Raw genomic sequence first — 22,390 nt, forward strand, 5'->3', positions numbered from 1 at the left:
TTTAAAGTATCAGGATTTGTAAAGTTTTGTTTGGAAAACGAGTTCACTGCTTAGTATTGGAAAACCACTGATCTATTCTGACTTCATCATTTTACTAATGAGTGCCCTGAGGCACACAGAATTTAAATAAGTTACCCAAGGTCTCCCAAGTAGCTAAGAAAGCCAGGTGTTCTGAGTCTCAGCTCAAGACTCTTTCCTTAGGCAGAGACTGAGGAATCCCAGATATAAGAAAACAAGTTTATTCCAAAATCTGTCCCTGACCTTGTGTTGAGAAGGTGTTATTTCTGTCCTGGGAGGCATGTGGGCTTTGCTAGGGCAGCTGTGATATGGTTCCATCACCATCTCCCATGTGCGCCTTTCCAGCCAAGGACTTGGAGGAGATCTTTTTGAAGGGCTCAGAGAGCATCTGTGAAGCTAACCAGGGGAATAAAAATCATTTAATCTCATTTTTAGTACACAGGTTATCCTCCAACTCTCATCCCTTAAGAGAAAGTTCTTGTTTCCCATTGAAGAAAAACAAAGATTTTAAAAAATCCTTTAAAAACAAAGATTTACAGCTTACAAGAAAACTAATAAGCAAAAATACCACAAAACCAGAAAGTATATAAAGAAGTAAAAGTGTGCATCTGTGATGGCGAAGAACCACAATTGACTAAGTAAAGTTTTGTTAGTCATCCAAAAAGGCTACGTAACCCACACAATAGCTGCTAGCCACATTGGCTTCTGAGCCCTCGAAATAGGGCTGGTCCAAACTGAGATGCGCTGGAGGTGTAAAATATACACCAGAATCAAGATTTAATATGAAAAAAAAATTTAAAAGAATGTAAAATCTCTCAATAATTATTTATTTTATTGATTCGTGTTGAAATAACATTTTGGATATATTGGGCTAAGTAAAGTGTATCATTAAAATTAATTTCACTTATTCTTTTTTGCTGTTTTTAACGTGCCTACTAGAAAAATGTTAATTACATATTTAATTATAATGCTTGTGTTATATTTCTATTTGGACAGCACTGGGCTGGAAGTAACTCATTCATGTCCATGGCAACTGAGCTGAGAAGGCTGGGGTTCTTTCCAGGAATAGCTTCCTCCCTGCATGGTCCTGGCCGGAAACTGAGGTCTCCATCAAAGAGCAGCTCCAGGCTCTTCACTCCGGCTCTCAAATTATGTGCCTTCAGGGAGTGGTCATTAAAAACATTTGCATCAGAAATCTGACTTAACCTGAGGATATGTCATTTAGCAGGTTTTCAGGGTTATGAGATAAGGGTCTAAAGGGCAAATTCCATTTAAGTTGATTTTCAAGCACCACTTCTGTGATATCAAAGCAAAAAAGCAAAAAACTCTGTACAGTGAATTTCTACTTTCTAAGTAGGTGGGATTAGATCTGTTAAAAGCAGAAACATACTAAAACCTATGCTGCTCAGGACTTTGCCTAACAGAAATCTCTGGAAGTTTTATTTTTTGTCATCTCTAAAACAAACCTTTAATCAGATAAATATTTATTTTAGTCTCACTGGAGATGCCTTTCAAAAGAAATGCCTGGCTTCCCTGGTGGTGCAGTGGTTGAGAATCTGCCTGCCAATGCAGGGCACATAGGTTCGAGCCCTGGTCTGGGAAGATCCCACATGCCGCGGAGCAACTGGGCCCGTGAGCCACAACTACTGAGCCTGTGCGTCTGGAGCCTATGCTCCGCAACAAGAGAGGCCGCGATAGTGAGAGGCCCGTGCACCGCGATGAAGAATGGCCCCCGCTCGCCACAACTAGAGAAAGCCCTCGCACAGAAACGAAGACCCAACACAGCCAAAAATAAATAAATTAATTAATTAATTAAAAAAAAAAAAAAGAAACTTAAAAAAAAAATGTCTGACATAAAACAAAACTGAAGTGTTTTGTTGGTTTAGGATATACTTTCTCTTTTTTATAAAAACAAAGTTTTGGTCTGTGAGAAATGAGAGGCACTACATTTAGAGCTGAAGTTTGGTTAGCACTGAAAATTGCTAGAGCTCTGAAGAAAAGAACAATTATGAAGAGCCTGTTAGAGTTCTAAAAATAAACCAAACCCAAAACAAACAAATACAGCACTTGCTTTTTTAAAGAGACAATATGATAGACATTCAAATTTGAAATGGACCCATGATAGGCTGAGGAATGGCACTCAAAGATACAAACATCCTAATCCCTGGAGGCTGGAAATGTGACCTTATATTGCCAAAGGGACTTTGCAGGTGTGATTAAGTAAGGATCCTGACAGAGGGAGATTATCCTGGATTATCCAGGGAGGCCCTAAATGTAGTCACAAGTGTCCTTACAAGAGAAAAGTAGAGGGAGATTTGACTACAGAAGAGAAGGCACGAAGACTACAGACCACGAAGCAGAGACCTGAGTGATGTAACACAAGCCAAGGAATGTCAGCAGCTGCCAGAAGCTGGAAGGGGCAGGGAATAGATTCTCCCCTGGAGCCTCAAGAAGGAACAAGCCCTGCCAACACCTTGATTTTAGTACCATTAGACTCATTGCAGACTATGGCCTCCAGAACTGTAAGAGAGTAAACTTCTATTGTATTCAGCCACTACATTTGTGGCAATGTGTAATGGCAGCAATAGGACCCTAATACAGGACCCCAGTGACTTCACAAAATTAACCTAGAGGCTGAATTTTTTCCCTTCAATCACATTAGTTTTTATAGGCTTAAAGCATGGAAAATAGAAATCTCTAAGATAAAGGTCTTGGGAGAACACAGGTCAAAGGGTAAAGTGCTCTAAATGGCATTTGCCCTCTCATCTTTCCTTAGCTTTTATCCCACTCTCTAGCCTTGGATTCTCCATCCCCTTGTCCTTCCTTGCCCTCCCTCTCCCAATATCCTCCACCCCAAGATTAGCAACCCATCCAGATGCAACTTCAGATGTACTTTTGTGTCTGACTTGCCAAACCTCTATAATGTTAACAGAAACATTCCAATTTTCCTTGTGAAATCATCTATGGTATAATAATAAATGTAACTACCAGCTCATGGTTTATAATAAATATTAATTCATTTATTCAACAAATACATATTGAGTACCAACTATGCCCTAGGCACTATGTTAGATCCTGGCAGAACAGCAGGGAACAAGGTAGATGTGGTCCCTGCCTTCATTTATGGATTAGTAAAGGAGATGCACTACAGCAAGTAAACATATAAATACATAAAAGGACCAACTGTGGTTAAATGCTGTGACAGAGATAAAGAGAGTACAGTGCCAGAGAATAACAGAGCTGGCCTGTCTTAGGAAATGGCATTTTGTCTTGTAAAGAGCAGGGTGGGGGGAAGAGAGCATCCCACATGGAGAGACAGCACCCAAGGACCCAGGTGGGGCAAGAGCTTAGTGTGTGTCAGAGATGCAAACAAACCCATTTGGGCAGAGCACAGCAGGAAGGGAGGACAAGAGCACAGATGAAGTTAGGTAGGCAGGGGACAGATGACCTAGAGATTCAAGGGTAATGGCAGACATCGCTGGTCCCTTTTCTCCTGGTGAACAGCCTGGAAGTATCAGGGGCTGGAAAGCCTCTAGCTAAGAAATATGCCAGTAATTGAAGCCTTACCAGTAGAGATGCATTCCTTTAAGTTTGGAAATTTTATCTGAATATCTTCCACCCTCCAGGAAGCATTTTAAACCATTATCAGTTAACACTTTGGTGGGAATTAGTTTCCTGGACTCCTTTCGTTGATTCAACATTTACCGCATGTCCTCTTGTGCCAGACAGCCCCGTTTGGGGTACTACACGGGTATGAAGGATAGGAGAGAGCCTGGCCCTGCTCTCACGGAGCACAGTGGTAGTAAAGTGCTATGAGGGAAAATCATAGGGAGCAAATGAGAGTGGCTCACAGCAGGCCCCAGACTGGTCTGGGCAAAGGGAAGAAGGCTTCAGGGAGGAAGTGGCACTTAAACAGGAAACTGAAGGATGAATAGGAGTTGGCCAGGTCAGTGTGTGTGTAGCGAGGAACTGAAGAGGAGTACTCCTGGTCTGTCTGGAGTCCTATGGAATTAGCACACTAGAACAGCTGAGAGAAGTCCAGTGCGAAGAGACTGAAAGTGAGGATGGAAAAGAGAGGACTGCATGGGTAACCTTGGAGGCCCTGGTAAATGAATTTGGACTCTACTCTAAAAACAAAGAGAAGCTGTTAATGGGTCATAAGCAGAGGAGTTATAGGCTCAAGTTTGCATTTCAAAAAGATCACCCATGTTTTGGTGTAGAGAGTGGGACTGGAGGTAAATAAGAGTGAAAATGAAAGAACATTCAGAAGGCGATTGCTGGCCTTCAGGCAGGAAATGATGGTGGCTTGGATGAGGATGAAGATTTCCTAATTGCAGAGCCTACTTAATCTTTTCATTTACATTTATTTACAATTTAGATTAAATATCAAGTCTTTATCAATTATGTTGGTCAGATATTGAGTATGATTTGTATGCCTTTGCAAAGAAGTAGAGTATTATTTTTTATATAAGTGAAATTAATTTCAGTCTCAAGCCACATTCTTCTGGAATTTGTAAATTTGACTTTGGTCAATTTGCTGGGGGGTGTCTCTCCACTTCTTCCTTGGTATGTATCTGAATTTGGGGAAGAAGGTATGCTGAGATCTTGTACAAAGTGGGTGTCGGGGGAACAATCTTGTCTCCTTGATTGTGTTCTACTCTGAAATCCACTGACACATCCTTGGTCACATATCTCTCTTCCGCTCTAGAATCATGCTTGGTATGTAGGACCAATAGTTTCTTGTTGGATCTTGGGGACAGATTCGAGAGATATTTAGAAGGAAAAAATGATTGTATTTGAAGATTCATATACACTGAGAGTGAAGTGTCAAGAATGACTCGTAGATTTTTTTGCATTAGAAACTGGATGGTGCCTTTCAACGAGACAGGAACCTTGGGAGAGGAGCAGGTGCAGGGCAGTGGGCTGGAATCATGTGGTCACTTTAGAACATGATGTGTTTGAAATATTCAAGATGAGATATTGAAGAAGTGATTGGTAATGGGGGAGTCTGAAGCTTGGAAAACATTTGGGGTTGAGAAAATACACACACACACACACACACACACACGGTTTTTTCAGTGTAAAATAGAAGGTAGTGGACGCTCTGGGACAGCATGAGATCCCCTGCAGAGAGAGAAAGAGTGTGGAGTAAAATAAGAACAGAGCTTTGGAAAAAGTCTGAGGAATATCCAAAGATTGGGTAGAAGGAGAACTGGCAAAATATCCATGGAGGTAAGAGGAAAAGAAGAAGAATGGCATGAAACAAAAGTCTCAAGAAGAAAGTCTTTAAAGGTGGGAGTGGTGAACAATATTAAATGCTACTGTTGTTCAGTCAAGTAACATGAAAACTGAAAAGTATCCTCTGGACTAAAAAGTCCTTGGTGATCCCAGAAAGAGTGATTCTAAGGTATGGAAAAGGCAAAAGCCAAATTGGTGTGAAGAGTCTACCATGAACATGTGGGGCAGTCACTAGACACTTCAGAAGAGTCATGCCCTTGCAGGAGGCCTAAATTAGCCCTGCAGTAGGGGCTGCTCCAAACCCACCCCAACAAAGCTTAAGAGAAAGTTTCAAAAGGTCAAGCTAATGCACAAATAAATAAACTGCCTGCTAGGACAAAGGCTAACATGCTTTAACTAAGACAACAACATCCAGTGGTCAATAACAAAACTTCACAATTTATAGAATCCAATAAAAAATCATTTACACGCACCCCAATGTTCATTGCAGCACTGTTTACAATTGCCAAGACGTGGAAGCAACTTAAGTGTCCATCAACAGATGACTGGATAAAGAAGAAGTGGTATATATGTGTATATATATATAATGGAATATATATATATATATAATGGAATATATATATATATAGTGGAATACTACTCAGCCATAAAAATGAATGAAATAATGCCATTTGCAGCAACATGGATGGACCTAGACATTATCATACTAAGTGAAGTAAGTCAGACAAAGACAAATACCATATGATATCACTTATATGTGAAATCTAAAGAAAATGATACAAATGAACTTATTTACAAAACAGAAATAGACTCACAGACATAGAAAACAAACTCATTGTTACCAAAAGGGAAAGGGGTGGGGAGCGATAAACTGGGAATTTGGGATTAACAGATACACACTACTATATATAAAATAGATAAACAACAAGGACCTACTGTATAGCACAGGGAACTACAGCCCATATCTTATAATAACCTATAGTTGAAAAGAATATGAAAAAGAATATATACATATACGTATAACATATATACATATAACTGAATCACTTTGCTGTACACCTGAAACATTGTAAATCAACTATACTTCCATTTTTAAAATCTCCCCCCCAAATTAAAAATCACTATATATAAGAAGCAAGAAATTGGGACTTATAACCAGGAGAAAAATCAATCAATAGAAACAAACCCAGAAAGGAAGAGATAAGAGAATGAGCAGATTAGCAGACAAAGACTTCAAAATAGTTATTAGAAATTTGGCCATGTATTGGGGAAAATATGACTACAATGAGAAGTGAAGATATAAAAAAGAAAATATAAGCAATCATATCAAGATTTCTTTTTCAGTAAGCACCACCCCCCCACCAACAAAAAAACTATAACCCACCCTGCAGCCTCTTTTCTGCAAAAGATTTTTTTTCCTATAACTTTGTACTTTTGTTTCCTTGTATGGAAGTATTTCAAAAAAAATTTTTTTTTTTTTTTAATTTATGGCTGTGTTGGGTCTTCGTTTCTGTGCGAGGGCTTTCTCCAGTTGTGGCAAGCGGGGGCCACTCTTCATCGCGGTGCGCAGGCCTCTCACTATCGCGGCCTCTCTTCTTGCGGAGCACAGGCTTCAGACGCGCAGGCTCAGTAATTGTGGCTCACGGGCCCAGTTGCTCCGCGGCATGTGGGATCTTCCCAGACCAGGGCTCGAACCCGTGTCCCCTGCATTGGCAGGCAGATTCTCAACCACTGCGCCACCAGGGAAGCCCGTATGGAAGTATTTTAAAATTGCCTTGGGGACCATATCATATGTAATTTTTAAAGAAAGTTTAAAGTGACCTTGATAGGTGCTGGGGAAGGAGGGAGGGAGGTGTGATTGTGATAGAATTCCAGATGCACTTTTGCCCTGAATTGACATTGTTTGTAGAAAGTACAAGACTTCCTGGTCTCTGAGCACAGAGCAGAAACTAGAGCTGCAGGGATGACCAGGTTGTGTGTTCTCCTGAACAGGCTGGTGTCTCGGGTCCACCTGCCTATTGGTCCCTCTGACCTAAGGTCTAACAGTCCTGAGCCTTATTGTGGCAGAACTGTCATAAATGCTGGCCACATTCTCTTTTAACCATCCTTTGGGAGCTTTAAGAGTACTTTTAAAGGTATACTTAAAGTTAAAAGAAATATTAGTTAAAAGGAAAACACTAAAGTTCAGGAGGTCATCTGGTATATTTGTGAGCATCTTTATCAGAGCTATGTTGAGTCTTGGGCACATCAGCAATTTAAGGTAATAGGAGAAAGACCAGATCTTCTCACCTAGCTCTGCATCCCCATTAAGGAGGTATAGGTTTCCCCTAAGGATATTCATCCCATAAACATTGATCTCAAAGCTGAATTTTCAAATTTGAAATCTCCCATATTATCAGCTTTTCCAAGATTGTTCATACGGTCAAGAACTCATGGGAGCTCACATTACTTTAGTTCATAGATCACTTTAGTTCTAAAGCACTACTACAAACCTTAAACTTTAAAATTATAAATGATAGGACATCTTTTTATTTACACTCGTTTAACTGAAAACTTATTTATTTCTGCACAGCCCCATGCCAGTAAGGGAATTAGAAGTTGTGTTTCTAGCTATTCCCTGGATGAAGGAAAACAGAAATGTGGGTCTCAGTTGAGTGCACCAAGCTGTCATGCTTATATTTGGTGCCAGCTGGTCACCTGTTGGCGGGGCCAGAAGAGAGCCCCAGGACTAAATCCATCCTTACCTCCACCTCCAGCTTCAAATAAAACATCTCCATCAGCACATCTGCTCCCTGCGCAAACCACTTCACGGAATGGAAAACTTCTCTGCTTAAGTGATTTCTCGTTATCAGCTTGTATTTTGACATCCAACAAACAAAAACTAAATTTTTAGTCTGAAGCTATAACTTTCCATTATATGTTATTTCAAGAAGCACCCATCTCCTTGCAACAGAGCATGTATTTATCTCATAAACGCATACACAGTTGAAAGGAGCAATGACAAAAATAAAAACGTAAACACAAAATGACTCAGGTATCTTGGGTCAAATACCTTTATTGTCAGTTATATTAATTTATTTTATGCCATGGACATTTCGCTCCTAAGATCTCATCTTCTTTCACTTACTTTAGTTCTTCACTTTATCCTCGATGGACCTGTCTCATGGCTTGACCATGGGAAGAAGATGGTGAGGAAACGGCAAGCTGGTCACCAGGATGCTGTAAATGGCAATGACACACCATTAGGAACACCGTCATATAACAGACCAGGCTGAGAATACATCATTAAGAACCCAGACAGAAGATCACCATCTTCCATCATCATCTGAAATGAAAAAGCACCTCCAAAGGAGCTGTTTCCTGCTTTGTCTGCAAAAAGTGCTCTGAACACTAAACCAAAGAGACAAAACATCCTTTAGCGGATTGTTGGAGCACTTAAGGAGGTGTAAATTGTAATTAGCCATATGCTAGACTTTCACAGCCCAATAAGAAAGAAGCCTGATGCTGCAAGATCTCTGTGGCCCAGTTTTTCAGGTCGAAAGCAGAATGGCTGTTGAGTAAGGAATAATCCACAAAGGAAAGCTACAGTGCTATTCCATTCTCTGGCTTCAAACACAACAGATGAGAAAGGCTTCAGCACGTGTTTGCGATTGCAGTCATGTCGCTGACTTATTAGGGAGGGAGGGCCCCTACTGAGCTAAAGTCCCAACCTTAAAATCGTGGATCTGGGGACACATTTACTCTGTTTACAAAGGAATCAGAGTGTAAATGTGTTACAAAGATAATATTGTTCTATATTAATATTTCCAGACAAGAAAAAATGGTTCAGAGATGGGGCCTATACCAGAGAGTGGAATCTGTTAGTAAAAGCAAACAAACAAAGCAAAACAAAAGCAAAAAAACAACTCACAAACTTTTGAGAACTCGGTTTTAGTTACTGCTGTGCTAATTATGTGACTTTCGGTATGTCCCTGAATCATCTTAAACCTATCATCTAACCTCCCATAGCCTAAATTTAACATTTTTATAATGTGGGGGTGGGTGGGCTCAGTGATTTCTAAAAAATGGCATTCAAAATGTGTGTGTGTATGAGTGCACCCTCTCCAGTACCCTCATTGTCCTGAGGAAAAACCATTAACTTCGGGCTTCCTGGTGGCACAGTGGTTAAGAATCCGCCTGCCAGTGCAGGGGACACAGGTTCAAGCCCTGGTCGGGGAAAATCCCACACGATGTGAAGCAAACAAGCCTGTGCGTCACAACTACTGAGCCTGTGCTCTAGAGCCCGTGAGCCACTACTACTGAGCCTGCATGCCACAACTACTGAAGCCTGCACGCCTAGAGCCCGTGCTCCGCAACAAGAGAAGCCACTGCAATGAGAAGCTCGCGCACTGCAATGAAGAGTAGCCCGCGCACTGCAACGAAGAGTAGCCCCCGCTCGCCGCAACTAGAGAAAGCCCACGCACAGCAACGAAGACCCAGTGCAGCCAAAAATAAATAAATAAAATACATTTTTAAAAAAAACATTAACTTCATTGGGTTTGCACAAGGTCCGGTGACAAAAAAAGGTGAAGGAAAATGAATGAAATACTGCCATTTGCAGCAACATGGATGGACCTAGAGATTATCATACTAAGTGAAGTAAGTCAGGCACAGAAAGACAAATACCATATGATATTGCTTATATGTGGAATCTAAAATATGACACAAATGAACTTATTTACAAAACAGAATAAGACTCACAGACATAGAAAACAAATGTATGGTTACCAAAGTAGAAAAGGAGTTGGGGAGGGATACCTTAGGAATTTGAGATTAACAGATACACACTACTAAATATAAAATAGATAAACAACAACAACCTACTGTATAGCCCAGGGAACTATATTCAATATCTTGTAATAACCTATAATGGAAAAGAATCTGAAAAAGTATACATATATATATACATATATATGTATAACTAAATCATTTTGCTGTACACCTGAAACTAATGTAAGATTGTAAATCAACTATAATTCAATTAAAAAATGTCTTTATTAAAAAAAGGTGAAAGAAGAATTTCAGGCTTGGTAGGAGGGGCAAATAAAACTGAGACTATTCAAAATCTTGCACTGAAACAGATAATTGACAGGAGGATTTGATTTGCTGTTTGGCTGAGAATAAGATACTCTTCTCATTCATATGAAAACCGATGAAGATGAGTTTATATCATTTAAGATGCAATATGATCTTCTGGCTCAAATAGCTGGATGCCAGTAAATTAAGGATTAACTTGGTTCTGAAAATCATGTGAATTTGTGCGCTCATGTAACTTTCTACTAAGTGACTTTCACTACTATAGGGAGATAACAAGATCTGGCTAATTCTTCTTAAGGCAGATAAACACAGGGACAAGAGCCTTTAGACTGAAGAAGACATAATGGATACCATCCTTCTTTCTAATCTACTTAGTCACATTGTTGTTTTAATTTGGAGCCCATTTCATGATCAGATAGTAGAGCAAGTGTGCAATTTCCAGAGTCAACAACTCCTCCTCCTCTTCCTCTTCCTTGCTCTCACCCCTACCACCCCATCCAGTACTGCAGCCAAGAAGAAAGTCTTCACTGGAAGGCAAGCGCCACTAGCGAGAGGAGAGGCTTTGCTGGTTTAACCCTGTATTCCTCACACCTAGAATAATATGCCCAGGACAGAGTGGTTGCCCAGGACGCATCTGTTGAATGAATTCTCGTACATAACGATTTTCAGAATGGTTTCGGGATTGGTGACTTCTCCTTTCTGAGACTGAGTAGATCCAGTGGATCAAACTTGATTCTCTGAAATCTACTTTGGCTTCCTACTTTCTGAAGGCAATGTAAATTGCTGGTTTTAATTTAGAAAGCCCGGTTGGGGTTAAGACTCTTGATATGCAGGTTATCATCATGTTTGCGCAATACTTAACCAACTCAAGTGGTTCAGGCAATTCCAATAGCACCCTGATTTTAATCCTGGGGAACTTTGGGGCATTTGGCAAATTTTTATCCATCCTACTGAATTATAGCCTCAAATGATAGACGTCCACGAGTATGGTAAATTCATCATTTCAGTCTGTATTTCCTAGTTGTAGAACTTCCCTGCGTTAAGAAATAACAGCAGCATAGCGGCAGTAACAGCAACAACCCTGACATTTTCATTAAAGTTGGGCACTCAGGAATGAATCTGTTGAATTAAATGAATGTCCTATTCTCTAAGCTCAGTGCCTCTTGGGACAGCATGTAAAACTGGACTCTCAGCAAGCAAAACACTCTATGATCTAAATTCAAACATAATTAATGGCTAATTTCCCTCATATTTCATCTCTTTCTGCTGTAACCTAAAAATAGAACTTTAGACCTAACTCTATTCCTACTCTTTTATTGCTAAGGTTTGAGACATGGAAATGGCCAATTCCTCCATATTAGATTTAGATCTATTTTAGTATATGCTTTCACCCACTTACAGACGGTTTTTGAATGATAGTTGTTGGTTTGGGAGGCCAGAACACGGAGACACGTCCATCTCACCGCTAATTCCACGTTCTTTTTGCTTTTCCTCCCTTTGTCTTCTTGCTCCTTCCTCCCAGACATCTGTCCTCAAAATCTGGCTTCCTTGTGATCTGGTCACTCCCATCACATTTGCTGTGTTTATATCAACTTAATGTTGACAGAGGTATTTGGACTTTGGCTGTCTTTATTAAGGCGTGTTGCTGTGACACATTAACAATAAAGAGTTATCTCAGCATGAAGGTTTATGCAGAAGGAAAAATGTTCTTTAGATTTTTTTAAAAAGACTAACTCTGGGTACATTTTGGCTGGTATACAACACTGATTTCCAAGGATTTGAAACAACACTTAACACACATGAATTCTATTATCTTGCATACCAAATTTCAGTAGCCTTCAGGGACACCAAATTACCAGTGAAGCAAAAGGCATGACACTGTGGTTAGGTGTGGAGGTTTTACAATAAAAGAAAGATGACAATAATTAAGTATATTTGCTTCAAGGCTTTATGTAATTCACCAGATAAAGTTAACCTTTCTTCCTCTCATATCCCAACAAGTGTATATTTGATAGACACACTATTTTAAACATTATTTTCATTGTTTATTATTAAAAAAAAAAACCCCCAGGGGCTTCCCTGGTGGCGCAGTGGTTGAGAATCTGCCTGCCAATGCAGGGGACACGGGTTCTGAGCCCTGGTCTGGGAAGATCTCACATGCCGCGGAGCAACTAGGCCCGTGAGCCACAACTACTGAGCCTGCGCGTCTGGAGCCTGTGCCCAGCAAAAAGAGAGGCCGTGATAGTGAGAGGCCCGCGCACCGCGATGAAGAGTGGCCCCCACTTGCCACAACTAGAGAAAGCCCTCGCACAGAAACGAAGACCCAACACAGCCAAAAATAAATAAATAAATTTATAAAAAAAAAAAACAAAAACCCCAGATGTTCATTACTTCTGAGTTATAAAAAGAAATACAGGTACTATAAAATTATAGTAGGAAAGGACTTAAGAAAAAGAAAAATGAGTAAAGAACGGTCAGATGGGGAAAATATGCTCTCAAAATGGAACTCTTTGCTAAGAGCCACAGACGCAGTATCTTGAGCCTCAGGAGAGCTTTAATTAGTCCTGCTCTTCCTTCAGCGCATGCTCAGAAGCTCTGGCACGGACTGTAAATGAGGGCAAGGAAATCCAGCAGGGGCCTGGGTGGGTTAAGGTGGGGGGGAAGGGCAGGATCTTAAAGGGGCAACGACCATTTAAAAGAGCAATGCCTCTAGGCCCCACCATTCCTGTCTCAGGCCCTTCAACCTACCACCACAACCTACTCTACCTTCTGTGTTCCCTACCTCAGTTAATAGTACTACCTCCATTTTCCCAGTTGTTGAAGCCAGAAACATAGGAATCATTGATGATTTCTCTCTCGTATGCTTCTGCAAAATGAATCACTGTCGATTTTGGCAGATTTTACCTTAAATTTGACTTCACTTCTCAATTCCTATTACCACTGTCCTGGTTTAAGCTCTCAGACCCTCACTGGGTCCTGCCTGGGCCCTTACAACAGTGTCTCAACTGGTGTTATGTGCGTTTTCCACTGCTGCCAAATCATCTTTTAAAAATCACAGCGCTCAACCTGAAAAAACACGTCCGTGGTCCCCATCGCCTGCAGGAAATAGTTGAAGCCCTTAGCACTGCATACCTGGCCTCTATCAATCCACAGACCTCATTTCTGACACTCCCAGGGTTGTATTTTCTGTTCTCACAATAACCAACTGCTTTTAGGCTATATGTTCCAACACAATGTGAATTAACACGGAACATGTAGATAAGTTTCTGACCCACTTAAAATACATAAACTTTTAGTGAGTAAGATGAAATAACCCAATTTCTACTTAACACTTCATTTATTAATTTAGCTATATATCATAAAATATGGACGTATAATTTTTTCACTCTCACACATCATAATATCAAAGGAAAATTTCAAAAGTTCAAAATATGACTCTCTTACCTATACAGAATGAACCCATGTCAATGATTTTATTTTAATTGATGAAGGAAGCAGTAGGATGGTAAAGCTGGTTCTAAGAGCGTTTGAAGAACTGGTTATTTCTAGGAAGAAAAAAAAAGATTGCTAGATTATATATTAAAATGAGTTAATGTTCTGCAGGGCAATGAATTAATAGATTATTATCTTTCCTATTAAACGTAATCATTTACATCTCTACCAAAAATAAAATCTACAAATTTACATGTAACTGCACAGTATCTAGACTCTAATTCATAGCAAATAGCCAGGTCAAACACTGGTAAATTTTCCTACTGAATTAAATAATTAAATAATCCTGGGGGTGGGCTTGTTGAATAATGCTTCATGATTACATTGAAAGGACATACAGTCCTCTTCTTGCTTCCTGATTATTTCCAAGTGTAGGACAATTTTCCTTAACAGTGAAAGTTTTTTGTTAAAACACTTCACATTAGTCTTGTTCATCAATGTTTTCGCACCACAATAGTCACTTCTTGAGTCACCTAACAAAGCTTTTCAGAACATAACATTTTATGTCCTCCTATGTTTTCTCCAATAAAGCATTCTGGAATCTTGTGTAGTTTGAAAAGAGAATAACTATATTAAGTAACTATCAACATTGTAGAACAGTGTACAGTTATGTGGATGTTAAAACGTTGAGTAACTACTAAAATAATAATAATAACAATAATAATAACAATAATAGTGCAATGTGTAGCTCCCAAAAATAGAAGAAAGAAAGAAGGACCATATAAAAATGGCTTTAAGACTTCAATAGATGGCCAGGAAGTAAAAAGAAAGAAGATGGTAAACATAAAACACAAAATAGTAGAAATGATTCCAAATATATCATTCACAATGAGTATAAGCGGATTTAACTCACCTGTTAAAAGGCAGAGACCACAAAATTGGATAGACAAATAAACCCTCCTTCCATAAACATGTCTAGAATGTAACAAAGCTAAAAGGATGAAAAAAAAGGGATTACAAGGAAAATAACAACAACAACAAAAAACTGACACAGCAATGTTAACATTAGACAAAATAAAAAGTAAGACAAAAAGCATTAAGAGAAAAAAAGGTATTTTATCACCATAAAAGGAATGATACAATTGGTACTTTCATAAACTTTCACAAATAAAAAAAGAACTTGATAAAAACTCGAAAATGATAATCATTTTGGAAGATTTTGATGCGTTTACTAAAAACTGATGCATTCAGCAAAGTAAAATTTAGTAGTAATACAGACTACTTTAATAAAATTAACAAGGTTGATCTAATATATAAAGAACCTTGCACCCAAACAAATGGAGAGTATTTTCAATACATTCAGTACACTTTTCTAAAATGACCACATACTAGGTCACAAGAAAATTCAATTTCCAAGATTTAATATCATCTATGTTCACAAAGCATTTAAATTAGTAATCAACAATAAAAAGATGGTTAAAAAATAGCAACAACCTTTAGTTGGAAACTTAAAAAAAATAAACAAATAGCTCATTGGGTAGAGAGGACATTACAATGTCATGGAATATTTACAACTAAAGACAATGAAAGTACCACATGACAAAACTTGTGGAATAGAGCAAAGTAGTACCTAGAGAGAAATGCATAGTCTTATGTATAATTATTCTTATAAAAGGAAAATTGAAAGCAAAAAGCTAAACTTTCAAGTCATGTAGGCAGTAAAAGGATTACATACTAGCAAAAATAAGTAAAGAAAGAAAATTGTTCATATATTCCATAAAATAGAAAACAAAGACATAAAGAAAGAAAAATCACAAAATAAAAACTGGTTTCTTCAAAAAATAATAAAGTAGACAAGCTTCTGGCAAGACTGATAAGAATGGGACAATAAAAATGAATAATATTCAGAATAAAAAAATGGGGCCTAAATACAGCTAGATCATGATTTTAAAAACCCCAAGAGAACAAAGTGAACAAGTTTATTCCAAAAACAATAGAAAAACTAGATAAAATAGTAACACTTCTAGAAAAAAAACTAAAAGTAATTCAAGAACAAAAAGCCATAAAAATAAGTGACATAAATCTCTCTATGTCTCTATCTCTGTAATAAAGAGGCTCTCCCTGCAAAACAAACCAAGTGCACATGGTTTAAAGAAGAGTTTTTACTAAACACTTCCAACTCATGTTACTAAGCTACTATAATCTCACAGTCAAATCCAGACAAGAACAGTAACAAGGAAATTATAGACCTATCTCACTCTCTTAGACATAAAAGTCTAGATAAAGCATTAGCTGGTTACCTCTTCTGTTCAATATTGTTTTGAGTGCCCTGGCCTGGACGATGGACTACTATGCAGCTGTTAAAACCAATCTAAGGAGGTGGAGAAATGAGGAGGCTTAAGGCAAGTGACCAGCGTCCCTAGGCCCTGCTGCATCTTTCTCCATTTCCAGCCCTTCAAACTGCTGTTTATCCTTCAAACACTTTGGCAGCCATCACGTCCTGTCCCACAAATTAATCTTTCATCTTCTGTATTTCTTTCGTACCTCATGCATACTTCTATAACCAAATGTATCTCAGGGTTTTGCAAGAATGTGGTTGCCTGACCACATAGCTAGCACAGAGCAGGATGGAAAGAAATGTTGAACAGCACTCTTCTCCGAAGGATCTAGAACCCATTCCCACTTCCCACATTTAACTGATTTGTACAAAAGGACAGATTATGCTAGCAGTCACCGGGTCTCCCAACAGTCATCGCGTCCCCCGCCCCCGAAGCAGTGGCTGTGGCTTAGACGCCGCTGCCCTTCCCGTATTTCTCCATCAGAGAGGATGCCGACGCCCGAGCCCACTTCCCACTTCCTCTTTCCTCTCGCTTTAAGCGGCGCAGAAACCCATCCCTCTCAGAAAAAAATCTTTAACAGGAAGCCCAGCGGCCCGGGTGCCTGGCATCCCGCCCCGGACACGCAAGCCCGCGCGGGCCCCCGGCCCCCGGCCCCGCCCGCGCAGACGCACCTCCCGCCGCCCCGCCCGCGCTGCCACGCCGCGCCCGGCTCCTCGCTGGCGGGGCCGAGCCGGTGCCGGGCGCCGTGGGGCTCGCGCGCCGGGCCGGCCGGGGAGGGCCGCGCCGGAGCGGGGGCGGCGGGAGGGCGGGTAGGGACCGGGCTCCCGCTGGCGGCTAGGCCGGGGCCGAGCGCGCGGCCGGCCATGGAGGTGGAGGAGGCGTTCCAGGCGGTGGGCGAGATGGGCATCTACCAGATGTACCTGTGCTTCCTGCTGGCGGTGTTGCTGCAGGTGAGTCACCCGCCGCTCGTATGGCTCCCACGTCCCCGCTTCCTGGCCGCCCCGGGAGAGGCGTACCTCCCTCCCCACTCCCCAGCGCTCGGCCGGGATGCCGAGCCTATGCAAACCCCCGGGTGTGGCGAGCCTCTCCCGCTTCCACCTTCACCCCGCGCGAGGGCGGCGCTGGGCTAGGCGCCGCGCGTTGGCCTGGGCCCCGGAAAGCCAAGGTCGCCGGTCGGCCTGTCAAACCAAGCCTCGGATCCTCGTCCCTTCGGCGCCATGCTCCTCTCACCTCGAGTGGGGAAGGACTGCGTAGGGGGTACTTAAGCCAGCGAGCTGGTTAGTAAGAGATGAAAAATCCAGTTGTTACCTGGAATACGCCGTGAATAGGAAGGGAATTTTTAACCTGTGGCGCTGTCACTTTGGAATCTGGAACACAGAGAGGGCCCTGATCACCCGCTGACAAAAGGGCTGATTTAGAGCGGCCTCCTTCAGCTCTGGTATCTACTTACCATCTTTTCTTGGATTTGAGGGGGCTTCCTATCCAGGGGCTTTGAATGCATAGGGTTTATTTCTTTCTGGTTTAAGTTCTGCTGGGTCATTCTGCCCAGAGTCCCCTTGGGTTGAGACTTTTTGAAGTCCATAGTGCCATCTACAACGTGTGGTGTAAAATGGAATCATTTCTTCATTGTACAGAATTCTCAGAGACTGCTTTTTTTTTTTTTCTCCAGATTTTAAGCATTTTGATTTATTTAAAAAGGGATTGTTCATAGAAAACAATTACTTTGAACAGTATACAGGACTGATGGAGACTGGCTATGTCACAACATCAGACAGTACAGTCAGTATCTGCTGTATGGCTGGTCTCTGTAGACGCCCTTTGCCATCCTCGCCGAGGGTGCCTTGTGTCTTGAGTTAGTCCACTCCTCTGGCCCTTAGGAATCATACGTCTCTTCACTGAATCGGTGTCCATAATCATAGTAATCAGCACCACTTTGGGCTGGGGCGCTATAGCTGTTATCATAGGAATCATAACTCTGTTCATCATAGGCAGTGCCATATCCATCTTCATAGTCATAATCTCCATAGGTCTCTTGTGTTGGGGGCGGTGGTGGAGGTCTGTACCCAGTTGGGGGGGACTCCTCTTGCTCTGGGAGTGAGAAGTCCTCTTCCCTGACTCACTGGCCCTTGGGTGGAAAGGACTCCCCTGGAAGTCGGTGTCCCTCGCAGTACCCCGACTCCCACTGGCTGGGCTGTGACTCCTCCCCTTCCCCTGGTTATTGCTGGGGTTGGTACCCCTCTTGTACGCAAGGTAACAACTGGTACATCTGCATTTTCTGGACCACCATTCAAATACGTTAATTCCTGGAGCTGTGCTTGCCTGATTTCATCATTATAGTCAGGAATGGGGAACTTTTTGATTTCCTCCAGAGCATGTCCCATCCAGGCATAGGCTTCTGCTGAGGGGGGCAAACACTTCAGTCAGAACATGGAGATCATCATTGAAGTGGAAGTACTTTGCTTCTCCACTTTTCCTCAACTCTTCTTCTTTTGCCTTGTCTCTCATGGAGCCTTTTCCAAGGATGGACATTTTTGTCAAGGTTTCTTCTTGTAAACGCTTCAGAGAATTGCCACGTGGCCCCAAAAGTTTTCCCACAAAGTTGAACTTAGGGAACTGTTTTTACAGGAATTAAAACTTTCTGTCCCAGCCTAAAAATGTAGGTTCCATATGCTCAAGGTCACTACAAATACACTTTGCCACGCAAGTTCCTCCTCCTTTGCCAGCTTAAATGGCCCATTTGACGTCAATTACTTCTTTTATTCTAAAGGCATTTCATTCACAGATCCTTTATTAGTATCTACCAGTCGGCCATTTAACTTATTCCTTCATTCAACGTATATTTAATGAGTGCCTACTATGTGCTTATCAGGGGCTATAATGTCAGATAAATCAAAGCCCCTTTCCTGTGAAGTTTGCATTCTTGTGGGGGTGGGATGAAGCAGGCAGGCAGTTAAATAATTACAATTAATGTGTGATGATAGTTATTCTGAGGGAAGGACAGGATGGTCATGGGTATAAGCACCAGTCCGCCAGTTGCTTAAACCTTGCATAAATCAACTGCTCAACAGGAAGACTGGGAGGGTTGGAGGTGAGGGTTGACTAAGCAATTCTCTTTTCCATTAAAATGTTTGAAAGTTCAGTTGATTTCATAACCAGCCAGAAGAACCATTTAAATGATGCACTGACAGATGAAGTCAGTTCTTTCTCTAGCAAAACAAGTTCTCAGTTCACAAATATGCAATATTCTGAGGTTCCTTTAAGTGTGTTTTAGCTTTAAATGCACTTTCCTGTGGGGGAAAAGTATTTGTGCTAAATCACAAAAGAGTATTTAATGCAGAGAGAATAGAATTGTGACCATGATGTCTGACGTTCATTTATAATATTTTCTCTTTGAGAAAATTCTTTTCCTATTCTAACCAAGAACTTCAGGAACATAACTCCCTCTCTGAGTAATCTCACCTACACTCTATCTCCTGTATCATTATGTTCTCACCTGCCTAGTCAGGTATCCACTGACCTTGAATAAGTTTGTCTTGAGTGGAGTGTGGCACTAAAAAGGCCACCGTTCTGGGTTCAGGACCTGTTAAATTTCCATCATTTACTTTTTGTTACGGTTGACCCAGTTGGTTAGAGTTTGGTACCAAAGAGGTCTAAGCCCATGACCATGACTGTTCACTGAACCCTGCCTGATGTGTGGTCAGTATTCACCATAGAAGAACTAGCTCTTAGAGTGTTGGGGATGAGTGACTGACTTTATCTTGTAGGTATGGGCTGAGGAGGTGCGGACCCCAAAAGAGTAGATGCCCAGGTCCAAGCAGAAGTGAATTCTTCACAGCTGCTACCTGTTTGTGAGGACTCAACTACCCCATTGAGATACATAATCCAAATGGTCCTGTGGTCACCCAAAGCTCTCCTGGATATGAGAGTGTAGTTCCCCAAAGGCTGCTCTATCAAGTCTGTTGTTGGAGATGATTTAGACTAGGGGAGCTGGCCTGCAGAGTGCGAGTACTAGAGGGTCCCATCACACAGTTGTAACACGATGCTTTCATCATTCTTCTGGAGGCTGCTTCCTCTAACAGGAAAAAGTAAGAAGCCTTTTTCAGAGTTGGTTGGCTTGACTGGAAGGAGCTTGATGTTTGCTTTTTAAAACCAAAGCACTTGTCTACCAGTGCCCAGTGAGTGTACAGACCAATGGTATAGCTGCCCTGCGAGAGAGGGGGAGTCCTGCACATTGTAGATGGGACTGCCAGGGAGAGGGACCACCAGGGAGAGGGGGCTGCCTCAGCGGAAGCATTATCTGCATCTGTGGTTTGGTGATGACCAACTCCAGCTGAGAAACACAAAACTAGAGGGACAGAGATGGAAACCTTACAGATTCTTTTGTTTTCTTCCTTCTAGGATCATTATTATTTTTTAAATGATATTAACTCCCTTTACTTCAAACACATCCAAGTTCAAACTAAGAGGACAAAACCACATTACAAGCCAACTCTAAAGGTCTTTAGGTTAACTGTTTTCCTGGATTATAGATATCATCAGGTAGCTCCTCAAACGTCTCAGTATTGTTTCCTTTGCCTAGGAGACCTACCTTCACTTGCCTTGCAAACACAACCTTTGGAATCTCCATAGTGGTCAACTTTCAGATACGTACAGAATAAATGCAGATTTTGTAGATTTCTCATCAACATGATAAGATACAAGTGACCTGATAATAGTGATACTTGGTTTTACAGTACCTAAGCAGAAAGCTAGAGGAGAAAAATCGCCTTCTGTAAAACTGGTTGTCCTATGAACAAGCAATAAGATTTATAATTTTGCAGTTAGAAAAATTCTTACCCACTCAAATATACATGCCCTCCTTTGGGCAAGAGTTATTTGTGGTATTTAAATATGAATAATTCTATTTACTTTTTTACCATTTCTATTTTCCGATCGTGATTCAAAGTTGACGCCATTATCACTATTTTGTGTTTCTGTTAGTGTGTGCTTATTTGCCAGACTGTTTGGAGGAAGGTTTGAGTACAATTCTTTGTTTCTTGATCCGTTTAGACATAAAGTGGAAATGGACCCTACTCCTTTGTTCTAAGTCAGAGACTCCGGCTCCTTCGTTTTCCTCAGGATCATGAATCATATGCTGTGGTATAATTTGCACAGAATTTAAAACATCCATTAACCAACAGGAACATGTAACCTGTAATAAACATTCGTTTCACCCACAGAATTGTGATGGTGCTGTGAACCTCAGCTTGAGCTGCAGTACTCTGGTGTTTCGGAATGCATTATTTTTATGTAAACTCTTAATAACCCCAACCTTACTTTTCAGATCCTCGAACTACCAGTGCATTCATATCATCGACGCAATAAATATCTTTTCACGGTGTTTTAGAAAGTGGAATGACTGGACAGGTATTTTGCAGAAGAGGGAACAATAATAGTCGACACATGAGAAGATGTTTACCTTCAGTGGTCATCTGGGACAGGCATATTAAAATGACTATGAAATATCATTTCACACTTATTAGAATAGCAAACATTAAATAGTCTAACAGTACAAGTGTGATGAAAATGAGTAGAAAGTACCCCATTTACAGAACAATTCGGCAGTGTCTAGTAAAATTACAACCAGCATTGGACTCCTAGGTATATGTACGACAATATCGCTTGAACATGTGCATAAGCAGATATGTATAGGATGTTTATTGCAGCACTGTTTGTAATGACAAAAATTAGTAACCACCTAAATGACTCTCAGAAAGGGACTGGGGACTTTCCTGGTGGTCAGGTGGTTAAGACTTTGCCTTCCAATGCAGGGGGTGCGGGTTCGATCCCTGGTCAGGGAGCTAAGATCCCACGTGCCTCTCTGCCAAAAAACCAAAACATAAAATGGAAGCAATGTTGTGACAAATTCAATAAAGACTTTAAAAATGGTCCACATCAAAAAAAAATCTTAAAAAAAAAGGACTAGATAATTAAAATCTGACATAAATTTTATAGAATATAACAGTTAAAATGAACAAACTAGGTCTACACACAGCCACATGGATGAATCGCTCTTTTTTTTTAAAATAAATTTATTTATTTATTATTTATTTTTGGCTGTGTTGGGTCTTCGTTGCTGTGCGTGGGCTTTCTCTAGTTGCGGCGAGCGGGGGCTACTCTTCATTGCTGTGCACGGGCTTCTCATTGCAGTGGCTTCTCTTGTTGTGGAGCACGGGCTCTAGGCACATGGGCTTCAGCAGTTGCAGCACACAGGCTCAGTAGTTGTGGCTCACGGGCTCTAGAGCACA

The 22,390-nt window shown here is 41.0% G+C and overlaps 1 protein-coding gene, 1 long non-coding RNA gene and 1 pseudogene across 4 annotated transcripts in view; 1 reads left to right on the forward strand and 2 right to left on the reverse strand.

The window, feature by feature from the left end:
• Positions 1 to 342: 342 nt before the first annotated feature.
• LOC137762532 (uncharacterized) lies at positions 343 to 17,123 on the reverse strand. The gene is made up of 6 exons (XR_011073571.1): positions 17,024 to 17,123; positions 14,678 to 14,755; positions 13,777 to 13,877; positions 11,732 to 11,977; positions 8,384 to 8,475; positions 343 to 414 (listed from the first exon to the last, which is right to left on the reverse strand). It is a non-coding gene; the product is annotated as an uncharacterized lncRNA (long non-coding RNA).
• The window catches only part of SLC22A15 (solute carrier family 22 member 15), an 88,173-nt gene continuing 82,709 nt past the window's right edge, over positions 16,927 to 22,390 (forward strand). For all 3 annotated transcript variants that reach the window (XM_068540574.1, XM_068540576.1, XM_068540575.1), the window contains exon 1: positions 16,927 to 17,053. In XM_068540574.1, coding sequence (XP_068396675.1) covers positions 16,967 to 17,053 — 87 coding nt within the window. In that variant the 5' untranslated portion in view covers positions 16,927 to 16,966. The remainder of the gene's footprint in view (positions 17,054 to 22,390) is intronic.
• Positions 17,884 to 21,058, reverse strand: LOC137761717 (KH domain-containing, RNA-binding, signal transduction-associated protein 3 pseudogene; annotated as a pseudogene).

The sequence above is a fragment of the Eschrichtius robustus genome, chromosome 3 (genome assembly GCF_028021215.1).
Source record: "Eschrichtius robustus isolate mEscRob2 chromosome 3, mEscRob2.pri, whole genome shotgun sequence".
NCBI lineage: Eukaryota > Metazoa > Chordata > Mammalia > Artiodactyla > Eschrichtiidae > Eschrichtius > Eschrichtius robustus.